At 37.0% G+C, this 20,075-nt stretch overlaps 1 protein-coding gene across 4 annotated transcripts in view; it reads right to left on the reverse strand.

Annotated features, from left to right (window-relative positions):
* Positions 1-20,075, reverse strand: part of MAP2K5 (mitogen-activated protein kinase kinase 5) — a 320,772-nt gene that overhangs the window by 287,453 nt on the left and 13,244 nt on the right. For all 4 annotated transcript variants that reach the window (XM_037833600.1, XM_037833604.1, XM_037833603.1 and 1 more), the window contains one exon: positions 4,068-4,135. In XM_037833600.1, the coding sequence (XP_037689528.1) occupies positions 4,068-4,135 (68 nt within the window). The remainder of the gene's footprint in view (positions 1-4,067; positions 4,136-20,075) is intronic.

A 20,075-nucleotide genomic window follows, 5' to 3' on the forward strand; every position in this document is an offset into this window, starting at 1 on the left:
TGAAGACAGCACTACCAGACAACAAATACAAAAAGGTGGAAGAAGAAAAGCAGCACACTATTTTTAAGCTTTCTAGAAAATGAGAGAGGGAAGAAAAACCGAAACAAAAAAATATTTTAAACTACATTAAAGGAATATTTAGCAGGGTCCTTTAAATAATTAGCAATGATCAGGTATTTAGTTTTCAGAATATGTAGGTTGTGTATTTTTTTTTCCAATAAAGCATTTCAAATTCTAATTAAAAAATACTTTACGGGGAAATTAAAAAGATACAATAGTGTCAGAGGAAAAGCCATGATCCCAGAAGTGAAATATTCTCACAACATAACTTACAAGAAACTACGCTATAAAAACAGATTGTTGATTAACACAAACTCATAACAAAACGCAGAAAGCTATCACATTGGTGCTGTAATAACACTTGGCTGCTGAATTCTTTCAATACATTAGATATCTCCGTGGAGACCAAATTACTTTACATTTTCTTAAAAGACAATTTATTATAGCTTTGTTTTCTTCTCATTATCTCTTAAAAATATATCTAATGCAGAAAAGAATACAACTTCTAAATAACTTACATAAAGTAGTACTAATGTGTGTCAACAGACTTTAACTTAATACGTTGGTTATTATTTAACAGCACACAACAACCTATCGTCATGACAAATCCTTACCACAATACAATATTCCATGTGTCACATGTATCAAAAACCACTATATGCCATTATTATGGCACACACAAAATTAACAGCCTAAGGCTGCTAGCTATTTAAATAATTGATAAGTTTTCAATTAAAAAGGCAACACTGTCAGGTCAAATACAAAAATCTATTTAAATTACTGATAAAAACTTACACTTGTGTTGGCCCAAAGCCAGAAAATGCTTGCATTCAGGGGGGAAAAAATGCAATTCTGCAAAAAAAAAATTTATTCCTATGCAGAGATCTAGGCTGTTTATTCACTTTACCTTTGTAATCAATGCAAAACAATAATTAAAGGATTTATAGTAAGAGTGCCTCTAACTGTGAATGCTCCCATACTGCTTTTAAAGAAATACAAAGGTGGCCCCAAATTATTGAATTCCACATGAAAAACTAAGCTGCTTTTTAAAAACACTAAATATCTGGTCATCTCTCAGTATCTTCCCTATGCCACAGTAACACATCTATGACCGAAGTTTCCCAGAGCCAAAATGAACCTAAAAAACAAAGACCAATGCAAGTTTTTAATAACAAGCTGGTAACCACAAGGACTATCATTCAAAATCTATTGTGAAATTAGGTCTAAATGGTGCTCTTTTTGCTAAATTGTAACCCAATCAAATTCCAACAAGAAGGAACAGATTAAAAGAACAGTCAGCCAACTGATTCTGCTTTCAGAGAAAGAGACTCCCCTATTCTTTATTTTTTAAATGTTTAGTCAAAGCCTGACTCTACATAAACAGAAGGGATGTGATGGTAGGGGCAACTCCAAGAGACAGGAGGAAAGGAAATTCCATCAAAGTTTTAAATGACTTTACTTGTTACCTCCTTCAGGGATATTTTCATCCTAAAATATTTTACTCAAACACTCAGAATAAGAAGAGTGAAAATCTACCTTAAGGAGGTTAAAATTCTTTGGGGGCCTCAGTTTCCCATCCATATTTGTTGCATGAATCAAATGAAAATGCCTGGACCCAACTGGTCAATAGTAGCCAAACCACAAACCACGGACTAGTGCCAATACAAAAAAGTTTTTACCATCCATAGAAAATTAGGAAAATAAGAATAATGTAGTATGTTTTACACAAAACTAAATTTACTCACTTTAAAGAAATACCCTTTTCTCTTTTGAGATTATATCTTGTCCATTGTTTTAATTTTTAAATGATTCCTACTATTTTTTCTTTTTTTTAAATGAAATGTTGGTGGCAGCAGATCATTTTTATTAGTTTAATACCTTTAGGAATGTTTTTATTTGGCAAAATTAAAAGTTGCCATGCCTCTATCTGTCCTCCAATCTAAAAATGAAAAATCAATTAGCTCATGAAATCCAAATATCTGAGAATAAATGATCTCTCTTCGGACCAGAAAACCTTGTAAACTTAAGTACAATTACATGACTCTAATATTTTCCAATAACACAAAAATAATTAAAAACTGAAATTCGAGAAAATAAGCATAATCAAAAGGACTACAGACTACAGATATCTAAACTAAGATATTAAATAAACACAAACCATTCAGAATTTAATAATAATTCATAACAGAGAAAGAGCCTAATAATAATCTGCAAGATGTGGATGAGTGAGTGAGCACAGGCTTTGGTACAAGGAGGAGCTGAACCTAAATTCCATCTTCACATTTGTACTAGCTCTAAGACCATGGGCAAGTCTCTTAACCATGGCTCCCTCATCTAAAAATTGGCGATGAGAATATCTACCTCACAGTACATAGCAGGCACTTAAAAAACTGAAATGATTATTATCACAATAATCACACACAGTAATGTTTCTCAACAAGAACAGTTTGTCAGATTTTTCCAAAAGTACATTATCAAAACCACACCTTTGTGTGTGGTCATGTCAGATGCATAATGAAAATACACTGATGTCAGTTCTCTACAATGGATATATCTAAAAAAAACTAGAACAAATCTGTGTGTGTGTGTATGAGTGTATGTGTTTTCCAAAAATAAGCATGTCACATTCTCTGAAAGTTAGCCATCTATCAATATTCCTACTCTGCCTTTCAAGGTACTGATAAGCCCAGCTCTAAATTCTCAGTACACAAAGACTCCCACATAAGTTAATGGGAAGTCAATGGGAAATTGACTTTTCTTACTCTGTGCTAGTTGGAATGCAACGCTCTGTTAATCATGCCATCCTTCTTGTTCTCTTTCTTCCTACCCTAAATTAAAACTACTGGTGGAAATCCATACAGGTATTTTACAGTTTTCATTACAATGAAACAATAACCTGGTTAAAGTTGAAGACAATCAAAAACCTAAAACCTAACTGTGGCTAAGATTAGAGCCTCAATGAAAAGCAAGGGTCCTGATTCCTTTATTTCCACAATAATACCACTTTGCATTTGTATAGAACTTTTAACTTCTCAAAGGGCTTTCACATCTGTTATCCCATTTGATCATTTCAATGACCCTGTGCAGTAAAAAGGACAAGTATTATTATCCACAATTGACAGATAAGGCAACTGCAGCACAGAAAGGTTAAGTGATTTGCCTAAAGCCAGGAAGCCAGAGAAGGGCCACGGTCTCCTGACTTCCAGTCCAATGATGTTTCCACCAGCCCACTAGAGAGGATTCTGCAAGCAGATTACAAACTTAGATAAAACAAAACAAAACAAAACAAAACAAAGGAGAGGAGAGCTCAAATCTGGGCTCAGGGAAGCTATGTCTCTTCCTCATTGAATTTTTCAAGCTTATTATTAAAGCTTTTCTCTTGTTTATCTACTTCAGTCCCAGACAAATGCTAAAGAAATTTTTCAGTGAAACTTGAAACACAAAAGAAAAGTCATTTCAGGATATATTCAGATCATTTTGATTCAGTAAGTAACCCTTTAGTTCATGGAGGGGTGGGGGGCTGGGGTGGGGGGAGACATGAGGGGGAATAAAATAACCCAGAGTACATCTTTAAATTGTGTATTCATATTAAGCCTGCAGCTACATTATAACTACAGAATGTTTGGAAGGGTGACAGAGATCTCCAGTCAAAAGTAGATTTTGAAAAATTTTTTAGAGCCCAGGGGTTCATTTTCAATAAGCCGTTACTTTAAGTACTGCATAAAAAATACAGGAAATTGATAGTCCATTTAGTCTGCACCATACCTAATACAAGTCATTAAGATGCATTATTCTTAATGTTCATGATATGATCAGTAAGTGTACAAGTCCTTTGAAAAAAAATGCCCTCAACTTCTACATAAGGAAATCTCTGAAAACTTATATATCATTTGGAAAAAATTTATGGCAACTGTGATTTAGCTTTCATAACCTCACTATACCCATGGAACAACATCCTCAATTACATTAACATTTTAAAAAATAGTCCTCATTTGTAATATACTTACATATGACAGCATTGCCTTCATTTCTTCGTCACTTCTCACTGTAATTCTATCACCATCCTCATCTTCATCTGTTTAAAAAGCAACATAACGCAACTGGTAAGATTTGCATTTTTTTAATATACAAAATCTATACCAAGTGGGAACATAATATAACTTGTTATACAAATCTTCAACACCATATTTTGGGGGGATGTTGAGATTATTGGTTTGTCTCATTTTGTTTTTGTTCTGAATATGATCAGAAACGCAATAAAGAAGTAAAACTTTATATTAGGGATAGCTGAAAATTAAAACATTGCTCATGTCATTCATGACATGAACCTAGGTAGCATAAAGATAACTGGAGTATGGCTAAACGGGTTTGGTTTGGAGAATTTTAAAAACTGAAGAGAGGCCAGTCTTGTTCTACTATCATTACTTTTTATTCCCCAAACAGCACCTATCCCTCCATTTCTCCATTCTTCCTCTTCTCCAGGCAATCCCAAATGTCAAGATAGCATGATAAAAATGGCTTAATATTTATTGAACTCTATTGCGTACAAGGCACCATGATCTGTGCTCCATATGCAGTACCTCATTAAAAACATCACAATAGTACTGTGATGTAGACATTATTATTAGCTTTTTACAGATGAAGAACCTGGGGCCTAGGTTAAGGTCAACTTGCAAAGCGATTACAATACAGGTCTCCCCATATCCCATTCTATCTATCTATCCCATTCTATCCCCTCTTTCTCTTCCTGAACAGTTTCATTTGTATGGAGTACCACAGTAAGCGTCAAAAGGAACTTTTTGCTATTTTAAAATAATTTAATAGTCTTAAAACTAGAGAATAACACGACTTGATGAAACATACAACCAGAACGTATACATCTGAACAACTATTATCATCAGAGTAGTCACATCAAGAAACTAGCACTTATTTCAATTATGCTTCTCTTACTCAAAATGTTTTAAAAATATTTCTTCAAAAACTGCTTTCAGAACCTAAGGATAGACCATATGAGAATATCAGATCTCATTTTTAACCCAAAATGGAATTGTCAGCCTGATCACACACCCACACTATCTGCGAGGCAGGATCCAAAATTACTTTTGGCTTTTTCTAAATATTTAGTTAGCTACTTTCATCCTTCTAAAGATAAAGATTTGTCAACAGTGCAAACAGCCCATGTGGTAGACTCTAAATGCACGGTTGAAAGGAAAATGTCAAAACCTTTTGAGCAATGGGACCATTGGTGGAATAAGTACACAGCCTCCCAAAGTGACAACCTGGAAGGATTATGCTCTTGTTTGGATGCCTCAGCTCTAGCGAATTTATTAAACAATCTTTTTTTTTTGGGGGGGTCACTCTTGAGCATATAATTACTGACTTGATGAGATGGGATTGCTCTGATCACAGGCCTGGATAACCACAAAAAATCTCATGAAGAAAATAAGTTTGCGTGACATGCTCTGGGCACTCTTACTAAAAATACAGGGGGAGTTCCACCCAACACAAGATCTACCCAGCCTCCCTTCCAGCTGCAGTTCTGAAGATACCCTCCTGCTCTGTGACCAGGCCTGGAGAACTCTAAAAGGAATCATGTGCTCTCTCCCTGGTACCCTATTTTGGAGTAAAATGCTACTTCCTTTTTCTCCTCAGCAGCCAGAGCAATCTGACAGCATGATGGAAAAAAGCACTCGGGCCAGCCTTGATCAGTGACCAATCCAACAGCTCTCACCCAGGTTCTGTTTCCAAGTTTTGCTCCTGAATCCTGGTTTACTCCAGCAAATCTCCCCAACTCCATATCAAGTCACAATGTCAAAATAGCTAGAAGCTATCAAGTCACTACTGAAATTAAGCTGCCAAGAGTGACCTGTTTTCAGTATAAAAGCCACACATTGGTCACTTTCAGTAATAAAGAAGGCAAGTTCCTGAGGAATATTATGTACATAAAGGACTAGATGAGTCTAGAACCTTCTTTTTTGTTTGTTTTTTAGGTATAGACTAACTAGAGCCATACTGGGAGAGAAGGGGGTGTCATTCTAGTTTTGGAAAACAGAAGAAATGCATTTCTACATAGGTTCTAGAAACTTTAATGTTTTCAAGGCTAAATTAAAAAGTTCTCTAAAAAATACAGAAGAAAAAAAACGTTCATCTTCACTAACTATCAGGGAAATACAAATCAAAACCACAATGAGATATCATCTGATACCAGTAAGAATGGCTGCCATTAAACAAACAGGAAACTACAAATGCTGGAGAGGATATGAAGAAATTGAAACTCTTATTCATTGCTGGTGGGAATGTATAATGGTACAGCCACTGTGGAATACAGTTTGGTGATTCCTCAGAAAACTAGACAGTGGGTTACTCTATGATCCAGCAATTCTACTTCTCAGTATATACCCAGAAGATCTGAAAGCAGTGACACAAACAGACATTTGCATACCGATGTTCACAGCGACACTGTTCACAATTGCCAAGAGATGGAAACAATCCAAGTGCTCTTCAACAGATGAGTGGATAAACAAAATGTGGTATATACATACAATGGAATACTACATGGCAGTAAGAAGGTTCAACCATATGACAACATGGATGAACCTTGAAGACATAATACTGCTGAGTTAAATAAGTCAGACACAAAAGGAGAGATATTGTATGTTATCACTAATATGAACTCCCTGCATCATGTAAAATCAGTGTCTTATAATGTAGAATACTGGGGACCTAGAGACAGACAGAAGCCAGTGAAGGGGGAATGATTACCTAATATGTACAGACATGTTAATGAGGGTGAACTTAAACGTATGGGAATGGATAGGGGTGATGCTCGTTTGTTAATGGGATTGTAAGTATCAGTGCTACACTGAAGGTGAACATGATTGAAAGGGGTTGTTTAAAGGCATGTATCCCACAGATTAGCACTACAAATATAAATAAGTGTTTGCATGATCAAATTCTAAGGTATGACACTGGTACAAAGAGTTAACAACAGAGTGGTATATGAGAAAAACTACCTATTGCATATAATAGACTACATCTAATGGGAATACCTTATGGTACCACACTAATACTAGGGTTAAATAATTAGAGGCTGATAACAGCTTTGGGGTGTTTTGTGTTACAATAATTGTCTAAAATTGAGAGTGATGGTGACTGTACCACTAAGTGAAGATAATATGTGACACTAATTGTTTATCTTGGACAAAATACATGCTACACGAAATTAGGGAACCCCCTAATTAATAAGTCAAACACTTGATCTTGAAGCTTGCTCTTATGAAACTTATGGTTGTAAAAGGGAAGCTAAGCCTACCTATAATTATGCCTAAGAGGCACCTCCAGAGAACCTCTTTTGTTGCTCAGATGTGGCCTTCCTCTCTCTAAGCCCAACTCTGCAAAGAAACTCATTACGCTCCCCACTACAAGGAACATGACTCCCAGGGGAGTGGGTCTCCCTAGAGACATCTCCCAGGAATGAGACTGGCCCTGGCACTGAGGGATTGAGAATGTCTTCTTGACCAAAAGGGGGGAAAATAACGGTAACGAAATAAGGTTTCAGTGGCTAAGAGATTTCAAATAAATTTGAGAGGGTATCTGGGAGGTTACTTCATGCAGGCTCCAGCCAGAAACTCCAAGTAGCCACAGTATGCCAAGCCCTAATCAACAGTAGTCCTGAAATTCCTAGGTCCCTATCTGAGACTCTAAAGTTTCACTCACTAAGGTTTTTGTTTGTTTGTTTTTTCAGAAACTTAAATCCTTCAGGGTGCTCTTATGCTACATAAGTAACAAAATCCAGAGGCAACAGCCACTTCAAGAACATCAACCAGATGCAGCCCCCTTCCCCATAATGTGGACACCCCTTTTCAATATGAACAGGTTAGGGTGGTCACTGTCTGGACATTCCTGAAGATCAAGAAAGTGATTAAACGAGAGGAAGGGGTGACAACAGAAAAGATATGATTTAACAAAGGATTATGAATACTGAATCTTATATGAATTTTTTTTAGATGCTAGGGTATTAGAATAGCTAGAAGGAAATAAGTGAAAAGGTTAAACTGTAGCCGATAATATTCTTTGAAATTTGCTCTATAGTTACTTGTTAAATTGTACTTTGAAAGTTATCACTTTTCTGTATATGTGTTATATTTCACAATGAAAAATGTAAAAAAAATGCAGGAGACAGAAGAGAAAAACATATAGCTTAAGGAGATATATTGCTTCATCATACCACATACAAAAACACTTTACATTTCTGTTTTAAAAACAGGTCAAAAAAAAAAAAAAGCTGCAAAAGAGCCCAGACTTCAATTAGTGATATGAATGAAGCAGGTCTGGTTAAGACCAGGGCAAGCCAGGCCAAAGGATAAAGGTTGAAACTGATTGTGTTTTAAAACTTCAACTTCCATATGAGACCAAGGGAATAGATATCTATTTGGTATGGGATCTAAATTTTCTAAACAGTACAACTCTACAGTCGATTTGTTCAAACACCACAATTGCATGGAACTTTGAATAGGAAGTGAGATACGGTAGGTTAGTATAGGCTGGAGTGAAATAGTGACACATCCCAAAGTAATTTGGGAAGATAATAAAAAATCTATTTACAGCCTCCCCTCCCCAGACCCAAGGATCTGGGGGAAGGTGTGGATGTGTTGGACATCCTCACCTGGACTGGTGTTGATGTTGTCACAAACATTGGGACTGGCGGTTTGATGTGCTGAGCCCTCGAGCATGGGACATTACCACAAAGTAGAGTCTAAACTTGCATGTAATGGTGCCTAAGAGTCTCCCCCTGAGTACCTCTTTGTTGCTCAGATGTGGCCCTCTCTCTCTCTAACTGAGCCATCTCGACAGGTGAACTCGCTGCCCTCCCCCCTACGTGGGACCCGACTCCCAGGGGTGTAAATCTCCCTGGCAATGCAGAGTATGACTCCCAGGGATGAATGTGGACCCGGCATCGTGGGACTGAGAGTATCTTCTTGACCAAAAGGGGGATGCAAAATGAGACGAAATGGTTTCAGTGGCTGAGAGATTTCAAATGGAGTCGAGAGGTCACTCTGGTGGACATTCTTATGCACTGTATAGATAACACCTCTTAGGCTTTAATATACTGGAATAGCTAGAAGTAAATACCTGAAACTACCAAACTCCAACCCAGTAGTCTGGACTCCTGAAGACAATTATATAATAATGTAGATTACAAGGGGTGACAGTGTGATTGTGAAGACCTTGTGGATCACACCCCCTTTATCTAGTGTATGGATGAGTGGAGGAATGGGGATAAAAACTAAAGGACAAATGGGGTGGGATGGGGGGATGATTTGGGTGTTCTTTTTTCACTTTTATTTTTTATTCTTGTTCTGGTTCTTTCTGATGTAAGGAAAATGTTCAGAGATAGACTGTGGTGATGAACACATAATTATGTTATCATACTGTGGACAGTGGATTGCATACTATGGATGATTGTATGGTATGTGAATGTATTTCAATAAAACTGAATTTAATAAAACAAACAAACAAACAAACAAAAAAACAGGTCAAATTCTGTGTTTGGGCGAAAATGATTTGATCTTGATGAAGTCCTGAACTTGGTAAAAAGCAATTTTCAGCCAGAATGAAGTAGTTTTTTGGGAATCTCATTTCTGCACCAGAGTTAGGAACTGCTTATAGTCAAATTTCAATACACACAAAACTTCAATAAGGTATTATGCATATGGGATAGACAGTGCTTACAGTCTTCACAACTTGTAAAGAAAGGGCACAGATTCCAGAAAGATCATTTAACTCATAGTCTCTCTAAATCAGGAACCAGAAAAAGAGCGTTCTCAAAGTTCTCAAAGCCAGAGTTGTAGTCTCATTTGAACCAAAGATTCAGGAATTCTAGAATTTTATAAAACCTCTAAGGGATTATTTCAGGAAAAAACTGTGAGGGAGCAAAGTTACCAGAATAATTCTTACACAACAGTTCCATAAAAAGCAGCTATGAAACACTACAAGGCTTTGTGATTTAAATGGACAGAAAACTGAGGCTTTTGATGCCAACCTAGTGGTAAAATGTTAGAGCTGTCCCATAAATGCTGACTCTAAGAGAAAGATTTCAGATAAATTGAAAGAGGAATTCTAATAAAGCTTATGGATTAATAGGAAACCCAATTTTATGCAGGTATTTGTTTTCTTTAAAAATTGCTCTTTAAGGGACTGTTCAGTTCACTCTTTAATATTTCTGCTCAGCCGTTTTAATGAAGACTCCTTATTCCTGTCAAGTAGGAGACCAAGTTGGAAAAGCACACCTTTGAGTAGAAGTACTGGTACTGGCCAAAAGGCAAGCTATCTTTGACCCCCGGATTGCTACCCAACAGCGAACCATAGTCTTAACATTTAAATGCACTCTTCTCTAAAGACAATGAATGGCTGGTATGAGAAGTTAGTGAAGGGTAAGAAAGTAAAACAGTGTATCAAGCAATTTAGTATGACAAAAACATAACATACTTTTCTGAACAAAAAGTTGGACAAAGCACATATAAGTAAGGAATCTGTCTAGTTGCCTATCAAACTGGATTAGCTACAAAAATTACACTCCCTGGAACTATAAACATAGAAATTTACTAAAGTGGCAACAAAGAGGTTCAAAGGTTTAAATATGCTGGTTAAGAACAGAAAGTAGTGGTACTAAGCAGCAAGAAGTAGGAAAAAATACTTCGAACTCTTTTTGTCTTATACAGGGAGGTTCTTTGCCACCTCACCGAAAAGCATAACTGGATATGTCGAAGAGGAAGGGCGAGAATAGATCTGATACACTGGTTCACAACGAGAATTCCAGGCTTTTCTAGTTGCCTGGAGGATAGTAATATGATTTTCCAGCACTTTAGGGAAGCAAAAGTAGAACCAGAAAGTCTATGTAGTGGCTGGATTTTGTTAATGTCACTTAAAATGGAGGAAAAAATCCTAGCAAGATACCAAATAGAGTGCAGCAGATGGTAAACAAATATTATGAAGCAATCTTCACAAAATCTGCAGTTTGTCACAAATATACAAAATGGAAGCGTTTGGAAAAAGAGAATCATAATAGGCCATATGTTGCTAGTGATTTTATTTGAAGCAACATGCAATCCAAAAGAGAAACCAAGAAGAACAACATAAAGGCGCAAGAGAGGAGAAGAGGCAGCCCCAGGTAAGGAGCAAGCACAGTGCCTACAGAGTAAACAGACAAAAGGCCGATGCTGGGAGCTCTCAAACAAACAGTGCCCACTGCAGTGACAGGGGCTCAAGTGGGCTTTTGAGAGAAACAATTTAGCTTCTACAAAAAGCAACAGAAAGCTTAGGCAATCTATTATATGTTATTTGTCACACTCCTTCAGTGCCAGGTAGGAGTCAATTAGAACTATAGCAAAGGCATTTTTCCAAGGCAGGAAGAAAGAAATGAAAACATAATTGTAGGTGTTAGAAAATATTGACAGGAAATTACCAGAAAAGTTGTCAAGTTTAGAACCCTTCTAGGTGTGGAGTCTAATGATGCACATATGACTAGAAGCCACAGATCCTATGGCCAAATCTTTATATTCATGATTTTAATTTACTCTTCACATCCTACCTTCTGATTCTTTGTTTCCTTCCTCCCTCCAACAAATGTGACAGCAGCGTGTGACAGGCACCCATGTGTCAGGCACTTATTTTGGGCACTGGGGATAGTCAATTTTTATTTCTCATTAAAAAAATAAAAAGTTTCTGCCCCATGAAGCTTACATTCTTGTGGAGGGAGACTGAAGGAGGTAAGGGACTGGGCAAGGAAGATATCCAGGAAAAGTGTTCCAGTCAGAGAGAATAGCAAATGCAAAGGCCCTGAGTCAGAAGAATGCCTGGCATGTCGGAGAGACAGAAAAGAAGCCAGAGTGGTTAGAAGAGAATAAGAGAAGGGGGAGAGAAAGACGAGCTCAGTGGGGCAGGGTGGGAACAAATAACAAAATATAGGTAGGTCTTGTAGGGCATTTTAAGGACTTGGTTCTTACTCCTGAGTGAGATGGGAACTACTAGGGGTTTTGAGTGTCATGATCTGACTTAACTGGCTGTAGTATGGAGAAGACACTGTGTGGAGGCAGTTGTAGAAATAGGGACACCAGTTAGGAGGCCACTATCCTACACCAGGTGATAGATGACAGGGAGCCAAGCTGTGGTTTTGAGAAGTCATCACACGCTGGATAGATTTTTGAAAATAGAGTCAATAGGATTTGCTGATGGGTGGGAAGTGGAGGTTTTTCATTTCTTCAACCATCCATGCATTCCAGAAACACGTATTGAGTGTCCATTATGGACCAGGTACTATGCTAGGTTTTCTAGGGATTCAAAAATGAGGAGAACTGTCCACTACTCTCAAGGAACAACTAGTGTGCTGAGGAGATAATAGTCTAGTGTTTGGGTCAGGACTTAATGCCTCTTAATTCCCATACAAATTAACAAGGATACCGAGAAGAAGCAACTACTCTCATAATACTAAAAAGATTTGGACTTTTTACATCAATGGTATTTTGAACTAAATTTCAATAAATTAAAGGTCTCTTCAAATTGTCTCAAATTCTAGGATGCATAATTAATTCTTACACAGTAAATAATATTTAGACTCAATGTAGGTCTATTGCAAATTACAATTTTTCATTAACTCACCTAGATTTACTTAAAAAAAATTGCTTATATTTACATCTACTGTGGTTTAAGAAAATGAAAGTTCATTTACCCCAAATATCTTATGATTTAGACATTTCTGCAAAGGAAAAAGAGGTTCCCATTCAATTATTCCTAATGAGACTTTGTTATTTGGGCATGAGGGTTATCTCCTATAGGTGTTACTCCAATGATCAGCTATAGCTATTTTCTATACTTTGAGAACCTATAACTTATGTAATTTCAATTTTGTTTTAAATGATCATACTAGGTCAAATTCAAAATGAGATATGATGTGTTGGTTTACGGCTTTCACACAAAATACAAAAGGATTTTCCAGAACATCATAAAAGAATTGAAAAGGATCCTAGTCAATGAGGCTTGAGTAAAAAAAAAATGGTCATAGTTGAAGAGAGACTTAAACAAATATTATAACCATATTTTCTGAACCAAAACTCAGACATATGTTTTGACAAGTGTGAAAATACTTATGAGTGCTATAGACCAGAATATATGCAGTCAGACTATCGTGGAAAAGTTAACCCATGTAGTATTTGAGTTGCATGTTAGCATTTTTCTAAAGAGACTTAAAATGCATTTTTAAAGTCACCACTAAGATTTTGCTGTCCAGTGACACCAGCCCAAAAGTCATTTTATAGCATTTACTTATCTAGAGAAAATCTAGGTAGAGGAACACATGTAACAGACATATACAATAAACTCATCAGTGGGCAGAGCTAATTTTTATCAACTCATTTGTTGGTGTACTCATTAATTGGCTAATGAAACTGTGAAAATCAGCATGGGTCTGTGGGCCTACGTGAATGTCAAGCTCCAACAGCATATGTAGGGCCCATGCATGCAAACATATAGGATTTTTGTGGTTATGGAATTTAGCTTTATTTCAGAAGTGTTCCCACATCTGGGAAAAGATGAATTAATCAGTAATTGGTATGGATCCCCATTTGACTCCTTTCACCAAAATAAACTGAAGATGGCACAAGAATTTTAAGATACACACGTGCACATACAAACACACAGGCATATATATGTATATATGTACATATTTATATTACCTAATATGTGTATGTATCTGTGTGTGTGTGTGCGTTAAATCCCATTAAAGTATAAATGATAAAAGAAAAGAATACAGATGAATGTTTTTTCAATATCCTGGAACATGAATGACTTTTCTAAGTATGACATAAACCCAAACATAAAGGAAAATATGATAAATTTGACCATGTAAAAACTGTAAACTTCTCAATGAAAAAAAAAAGTAGGAAAGACTAAAATAAGCTAGGGAAAAAAACAGTAAACTGAGAAAAAACATTTGTAACATATAAGACAAAGGGTCAATTTTCTTAATATTGAAAAGCTCTTAAATAAATTAGAAATAAACAAATACCCTAATAGAAAAGGGGGCAAAGTTACAAATAGTTCAGAGATATTAAATACAAGTTACCAAAACGCAAATGCAAAGATGCTCAACCTCATTTATAATTAAAGAAATATAAACTAAACAGTAACATAATAATCTTTTTATCTATCCAAATGACATTGACTAAAAAGTTGGCTAATATCCAGAGTTGAGGAGGGTGAAGGGAAAGGGGCATTCTCATACAGTGTTCATAGGAGTATAAACTGGTTCTACCTTTCTGAAAAGCCACATAGTAATAGCTATTGAAATTTAAAATAGGGGGTATTCTTTGTCTTAATAGTTCAACTCACAGGAATTTATCCTACAAATATATTTCCACAATGTGGGAAGATATAAGACAACGGTGCTCACAGCAATATTTTTTTCTAATACAGAAAAACTGGAAGCTGGTAACAACTCAAATGTATGTCAACAGGTTAAATAAATTATGTTTAGCCATAAAGTTAAGTATCATGCAGTCATCCAGAAGAATGAAGTTGATCAATGCACATTCATGTTGGAAAGAGGTACAGTATACACTGTTAAATGGGAGATGGTTGAACTAGTTTTAGTACAGTTTATATTATGTATGGAGAAAATTTCTGGAAGGATACAGAAGAAATTGTTAACAGTGAAACTGGAGGATTTGGGGAAATGGGGGGCTTTTATTTTTTGCTTTATTTCTAAGCTACTTGAATTGTTTAAAAGACCATGTGGGACAATGGAAGAAGATGGCAGCATAGAGCGGAGTGGAAGCTAGTTAGTGCCCCTGGAACAACTAATATACAACCAGGAACAACTAGTAAATAATCTGTAATAACTGCAGGGGGACAAACGTGAATGTACACTCATCATACATCAGCCTGAATTGGGAGGAATACCCGAGATCGCAGCATAAAATTTGTAAGTAAAAACTGTGGATCCAAACCAGGAGCCCCTCACCCCAAGGCCTGAACTGTGAAACCTCACAGTGTTAGAGAGCAGCTCTCCTAGCAAGCGAATATATATCAGTTGAGCTCAAACTGGGGTTTTAATTAACAAACGTGGGCTGCTCAATACAAGCTACGAATCTCCAACAAGCAGACAGAGGCTTTGGGTGATGACTGACATTGGAGAGCTGGAGAGTGACCGCAAACTGGTCCTGAAGGGGGCTTTCTGTCCCTTTTTTGGCTCAGTGGAGAAAGCCTCACCCACTTTCAATTCCCAGTGCTCTGACCCAGACAAGGGTGGAGATAACACAGGCAGAGAACTCACTCAAATGCTAATGACCTCTCCCTAGGAGGGGTACCTTCCTTAAGAGGAAAGAGGTGGGGCCCAGCTCTACTACCCACCTTGCATTCAGAACCAGACACCAGAGTCTGGGGGAAAACAGCTATGGGCCGCAACTCCTTACACCAGTCTGGAGCTACAGGCCAACTGGTGCCATCTGCTGGGTAGAAAAGCACAGCGACTTGAGGCCTCACAGGGTGTACCAATCTTCTAAGGGTTTCAGGGAAACCGGATACTATTCCCTCCTTTCAAAACCTAAGCCCATTCTGGTCTGGGAAAACCTGATTGGGGTAACCAAGGAATCCAGATGCCTAGACAACAGAAAGCTACAACCTACACTAAGAAAAACGAAGTTATGGCCCAGTCAGAGGAAGAAACTTACACTTCAACTGAGATATAGGAATTGAAACAACTAATGCTAAATCAATTCAAAAAGTTTAGGGAAGATATGGCAAAAGAGATCATGCGTATAATGAAAACACTGGGAGTACATAAGGTAGAAATCAAAAGTTTGAAAAAACAACTGGCAGAATCTATGGAAATGAAAGGCACAACACAAGAGATGAAAGACACGATGGAAACATACAACAGCAGATCTTGAGAGGCAGAAGAAAACACTCAGGAACTGGAGAACAAGGCACCCGAATGCCTACACACAGAAGAACAGATACAGAAAAGAATGGGAAAATATGAGCAACGTCTCCAGGAACTTAAAGACAAAACAGAATGCAGGAATGGATGTGTCATTGGTGTCCCAGAAGGAGAAGAGAAGGGAAAGGGGGCAGAAGCAATAATAGAGGAAACAATCAATGGAAATTTCCCATCTCTTATAAAGACATAAAATTACAGATCCAAGAAGCACAGTCTATCCCAAACAAAATAGATCTGAATAGGCCTATGCCAAGACACATAATAATCACATTATCAAATGTCTCAGATAAAGAGAGAATCCTGAAAGCAGCAAGAGAAAAGTGATCCATCACATACAAAGGAAGCTTTATAAGACTATATGTGGATTTACCAATAGAAACCATGGAGGCAAGAAGGAAGTGGGGTCATATATTTAAGATACTGAAAGAGAAAAACCACCAACCAAGAATCGTATATCTGGCAAAAGTGCCCTTCAAATACGAGGGAGAGCTTAAAATATTCTCTGATAAACAGACAATGACAGTTTGTGAACAAGATACCTGCTCTACAGGAAACACTACAGGAAGCACTGCAGACAGATAGGAAAAGACAGGAGTGAGCGGTTTGGAAAACAATTTTGGGAAATAGTAGCACAGCAATGTAAGTACATTGAACAAAGATGACTGTGAGTATGGCTGAAAGAGGAAGGTTAGGGCCATGTGGGACAGCAGAATGAAAGACAAAAGATAAAGACTGGGACTGTATAACTCAGTGAAACCTAGGGTGCTCAATGATTTTAACAACAGGTACAAATATATTTTTACATAAGGTAAAACGAATGTCAACATTACAAGGTGTTATAAATAAGGTGAGATGGGGGGGAATACAATCAATGCAAACTAGAGACTATAATTAACAGAAACACTGTATTATGCTTCCTTTAATGTAACAGAGGCAATATTCCAAAGCTAAATGCATATGGGGGGGGGTTGGCAGGGGGTTAAGGGAAGGGTATGAAACTCCTGGCACTGGTGATGTTGTCTGACTCTTGATTCTACTTTAGGTTAACACTATCTTTGCTTTTGTTGCTTTCTAGCTGTCATGGATTTTTTTTTCTCTTTCTTTTTTCTTTTTCTTTTGTCTCTCTACCTTCTTTGACTCTTCCTCCTTCTCTGTGGAGGAAATGGAGATGTCCTTATATAGATAGTGGCAATGATGCTGAATACATAAATACATGACTATACAGGCATCCAATGATTGCTTACTTAGGACGGAATGTATAGTGCGTGAACAAAACCATCTTAAAAAAAATGGGTTAATGAAGAAAGCTTGAGGGCACTATATTGAATGAAATAAGACAGACACAGAAGGACAAATACTGCAGGGTGTCACTGATATGAACTAATTATAATATGTAAACTCATAGACATGAAATATAAGTTACCAGGATATTGAATGAGGCTAAAGAATGGGGAGTAGTTGCTTATCATGAGCAGAATGTTCAACTAGGGTGAATGTAAACGTTTGGAAATGGACAGAGGTGATGGTAGCACATTGTGAGAATAACTAACAGTGCTGAATGGTGTGTGAAGGTGGTGGAAAGGGTAAGCTCAGAGTCACGTATGTCACCAGAAGGAAAGTTGGAGGTTAAAAGATATGAATGTATAAAACAGTGAATCTTGTGGTGGACAATGTCCATGATTAACTGTAAAAAAATATAGAAACCTCTCTCACGAACTAGAACAAATGTATGACACTATAACTAGAAGTTAATAATAGAGGGGTATATAGGAAAAAATATATACCTATTGCAAACTATATACTAGAGTTAGTAGTATTTTAACATTCTTTCATCAACAGTAACCAATAGTATGAATCAATAATGGAAGGGGTGGTTTGGGGTATGGGAGGATATGAGTTTCCTTTTTTTTGTCTTTATTTTTTTTCTGGAGTAATGAAAATGTTCTAAAAATTGAAAAAATAATTGTGGTCATGGATGCACAGCTGTATGATGGTACCATGGGCAACTGATTGTACATTTTGGATCTTTGGATAGTTGTATGGTATGTGAAAATCTCAATAAAAAAAATTATAGGCAAAACAAAACAAAAGACCATGTGTATTTTTATAATTTTTTTTTAATCAAACAAACAAAAAAAGAAACACTGTACTTTCATTTGTGCTCTAGTTGTAGGGGAGAAAGGATCTAAAAGGGGTAAGGAGAAAAAGAGGTTTACAGTCATCTGTCCAAGAGGCAACTTCAGTACAAATAAGGCCCCCCATTCCCAGCCCTAACTCCCCTTAGAAACACCATTACCAGGGAAAGAAATCAGAAAGAATGTGGCCACTGCAGACCCTCTGTCCTGTCTGGACATGGGGCCCATTCAATTGTGGGAATTTGGGATTTGAGTTGTCAACCACCAATCAATTATACCCAATGCCTGGGCAACAGCACAAATAATCCAGAAAACTAAAACACTCACTTGGCTTTAGATCATTTAAATTTTATAATTCTCATTTGAATATGGACATATACAACATTCCATTTTATTCAACAAGCATGTTCCTACAAGGCACTAAGCTAGATACTAAGAAAAGAATAAGAGTGAGAGAGAATAAGGACCCTGTCACCAAGTGAGACAAAATCTAGTGAGGGTAGAAAACACACACATAATCAACCAGAAGGCAAGACCAAATAGGTTCCCTGCTCTAGTAAAGGCCTAACCAAGGCACACAGAGAGATTAACCCTATGGTGGGGTCAGAGGTTTCACAGAAGTGATGGCATTTCTCAGAACAAGAGAATCTGTAAGATTACTTGACCCTTCCTGTCTTTTCCACTTACTCAATCGTGGGGGTTTGGAGCTATGTAACCCAAAAAACATGTTCTTAAATCTAATCCATTCCTGTGGGTGTGGACCCATTGTAGGTAGGACCTATTGATGAGGTTACTTCAGTTTAGGTATGACCTAACTCAATCAGGATGAATCTTAATCCTATTACTAGAGTCCTTTATAAGTAGAATGAAATTCAGATAGAAAGAGAAAGACACAGAGAAGCAGCCAGAAGCTGAAAATCAATGGAACCCCTGAGGAGAAGAGGCCAGGAAGGACCGCCGTGTGCATTGCCATGTGACCAAGGAGCCCAGGACCAAGGATGGGAGGCAGCCAGCCCCAGAAGGCCAACTTTCAGGAAGAAAGCATCACCTTGATGACACCTTGATTTGGACTTCTCCTAGCACCCAAACCATGGGCCAATAAATTCCCATTATTTAAGCCAACCATTGCATGATAGTTGCTTTATCAATAAGGAAACTCAAATACCAACTCTTTTTCTCTACATTTATGTAAAACAGGTAAATTTAATGGTTGCCCTTTCTCTTGCAGCTTCATTCATTCAGTAAATAAAACATCATCACTTTTTGTAGAAGACATTAATTAAATTAGATACACTTTTCAGTATTAAATATATTATTGTAAATTTTTTTGATTTAAAGTTTTATTTACTTGACGGTTGTTTCATCATACACACAAACCACTAATATATATCCCAAAATTTCCAGTAAATTAGTTTACAGATTATATCTTTCTAACTGTATCTTCTCAAGTATTTCTTTTATCTAGATTCCATTTATTCATTCAGATTTTTGGTTCAGAAAACAAGGCCACTCTAGAACAATCATGAAAAAAGCTAGCCTATGATTTTAAGTCTATAATGAGAAGTACATGAAAATCCAAGCACAAAAAAAACTAAGAACTGTCATCGTTTTGTTGCTGTGTGTTATTTGTTTTTCTTCTAAAACTGCTCCAGATGCATATGGGTATAAAGCCACTGTCCTTGTAGAAAAGGAAGAACATGATCTCTAAGAACATAAATGTAGAGGTTTAAATGTTTTTTCTATACTTAACATACTTCATAGACTTTCAACACTGTTGGATGATAAAGAGTGCAAGTTTTAGACTCAATGATACCTGCTTTTGAATATGGGCTCCATCATTTTCTAGTTGGTAACCTTCAGCAACCATTTAATGTCTCTGAGCTTCA

This window comes from Choloepus didactylus, chromosome 4, assembly GCF_015220235.1.
Source record: "Choloepus didactylus isolate mChoDid1 chromosome 4, mChoDid1.pri, whole genome shotgun sequence".
Lineage (NCBI taxonomy): Eukaryota > Metazoa > Chordata > Mammalia > Pilosa > Megalonychidae > Choloepus > Choloepus didactylus.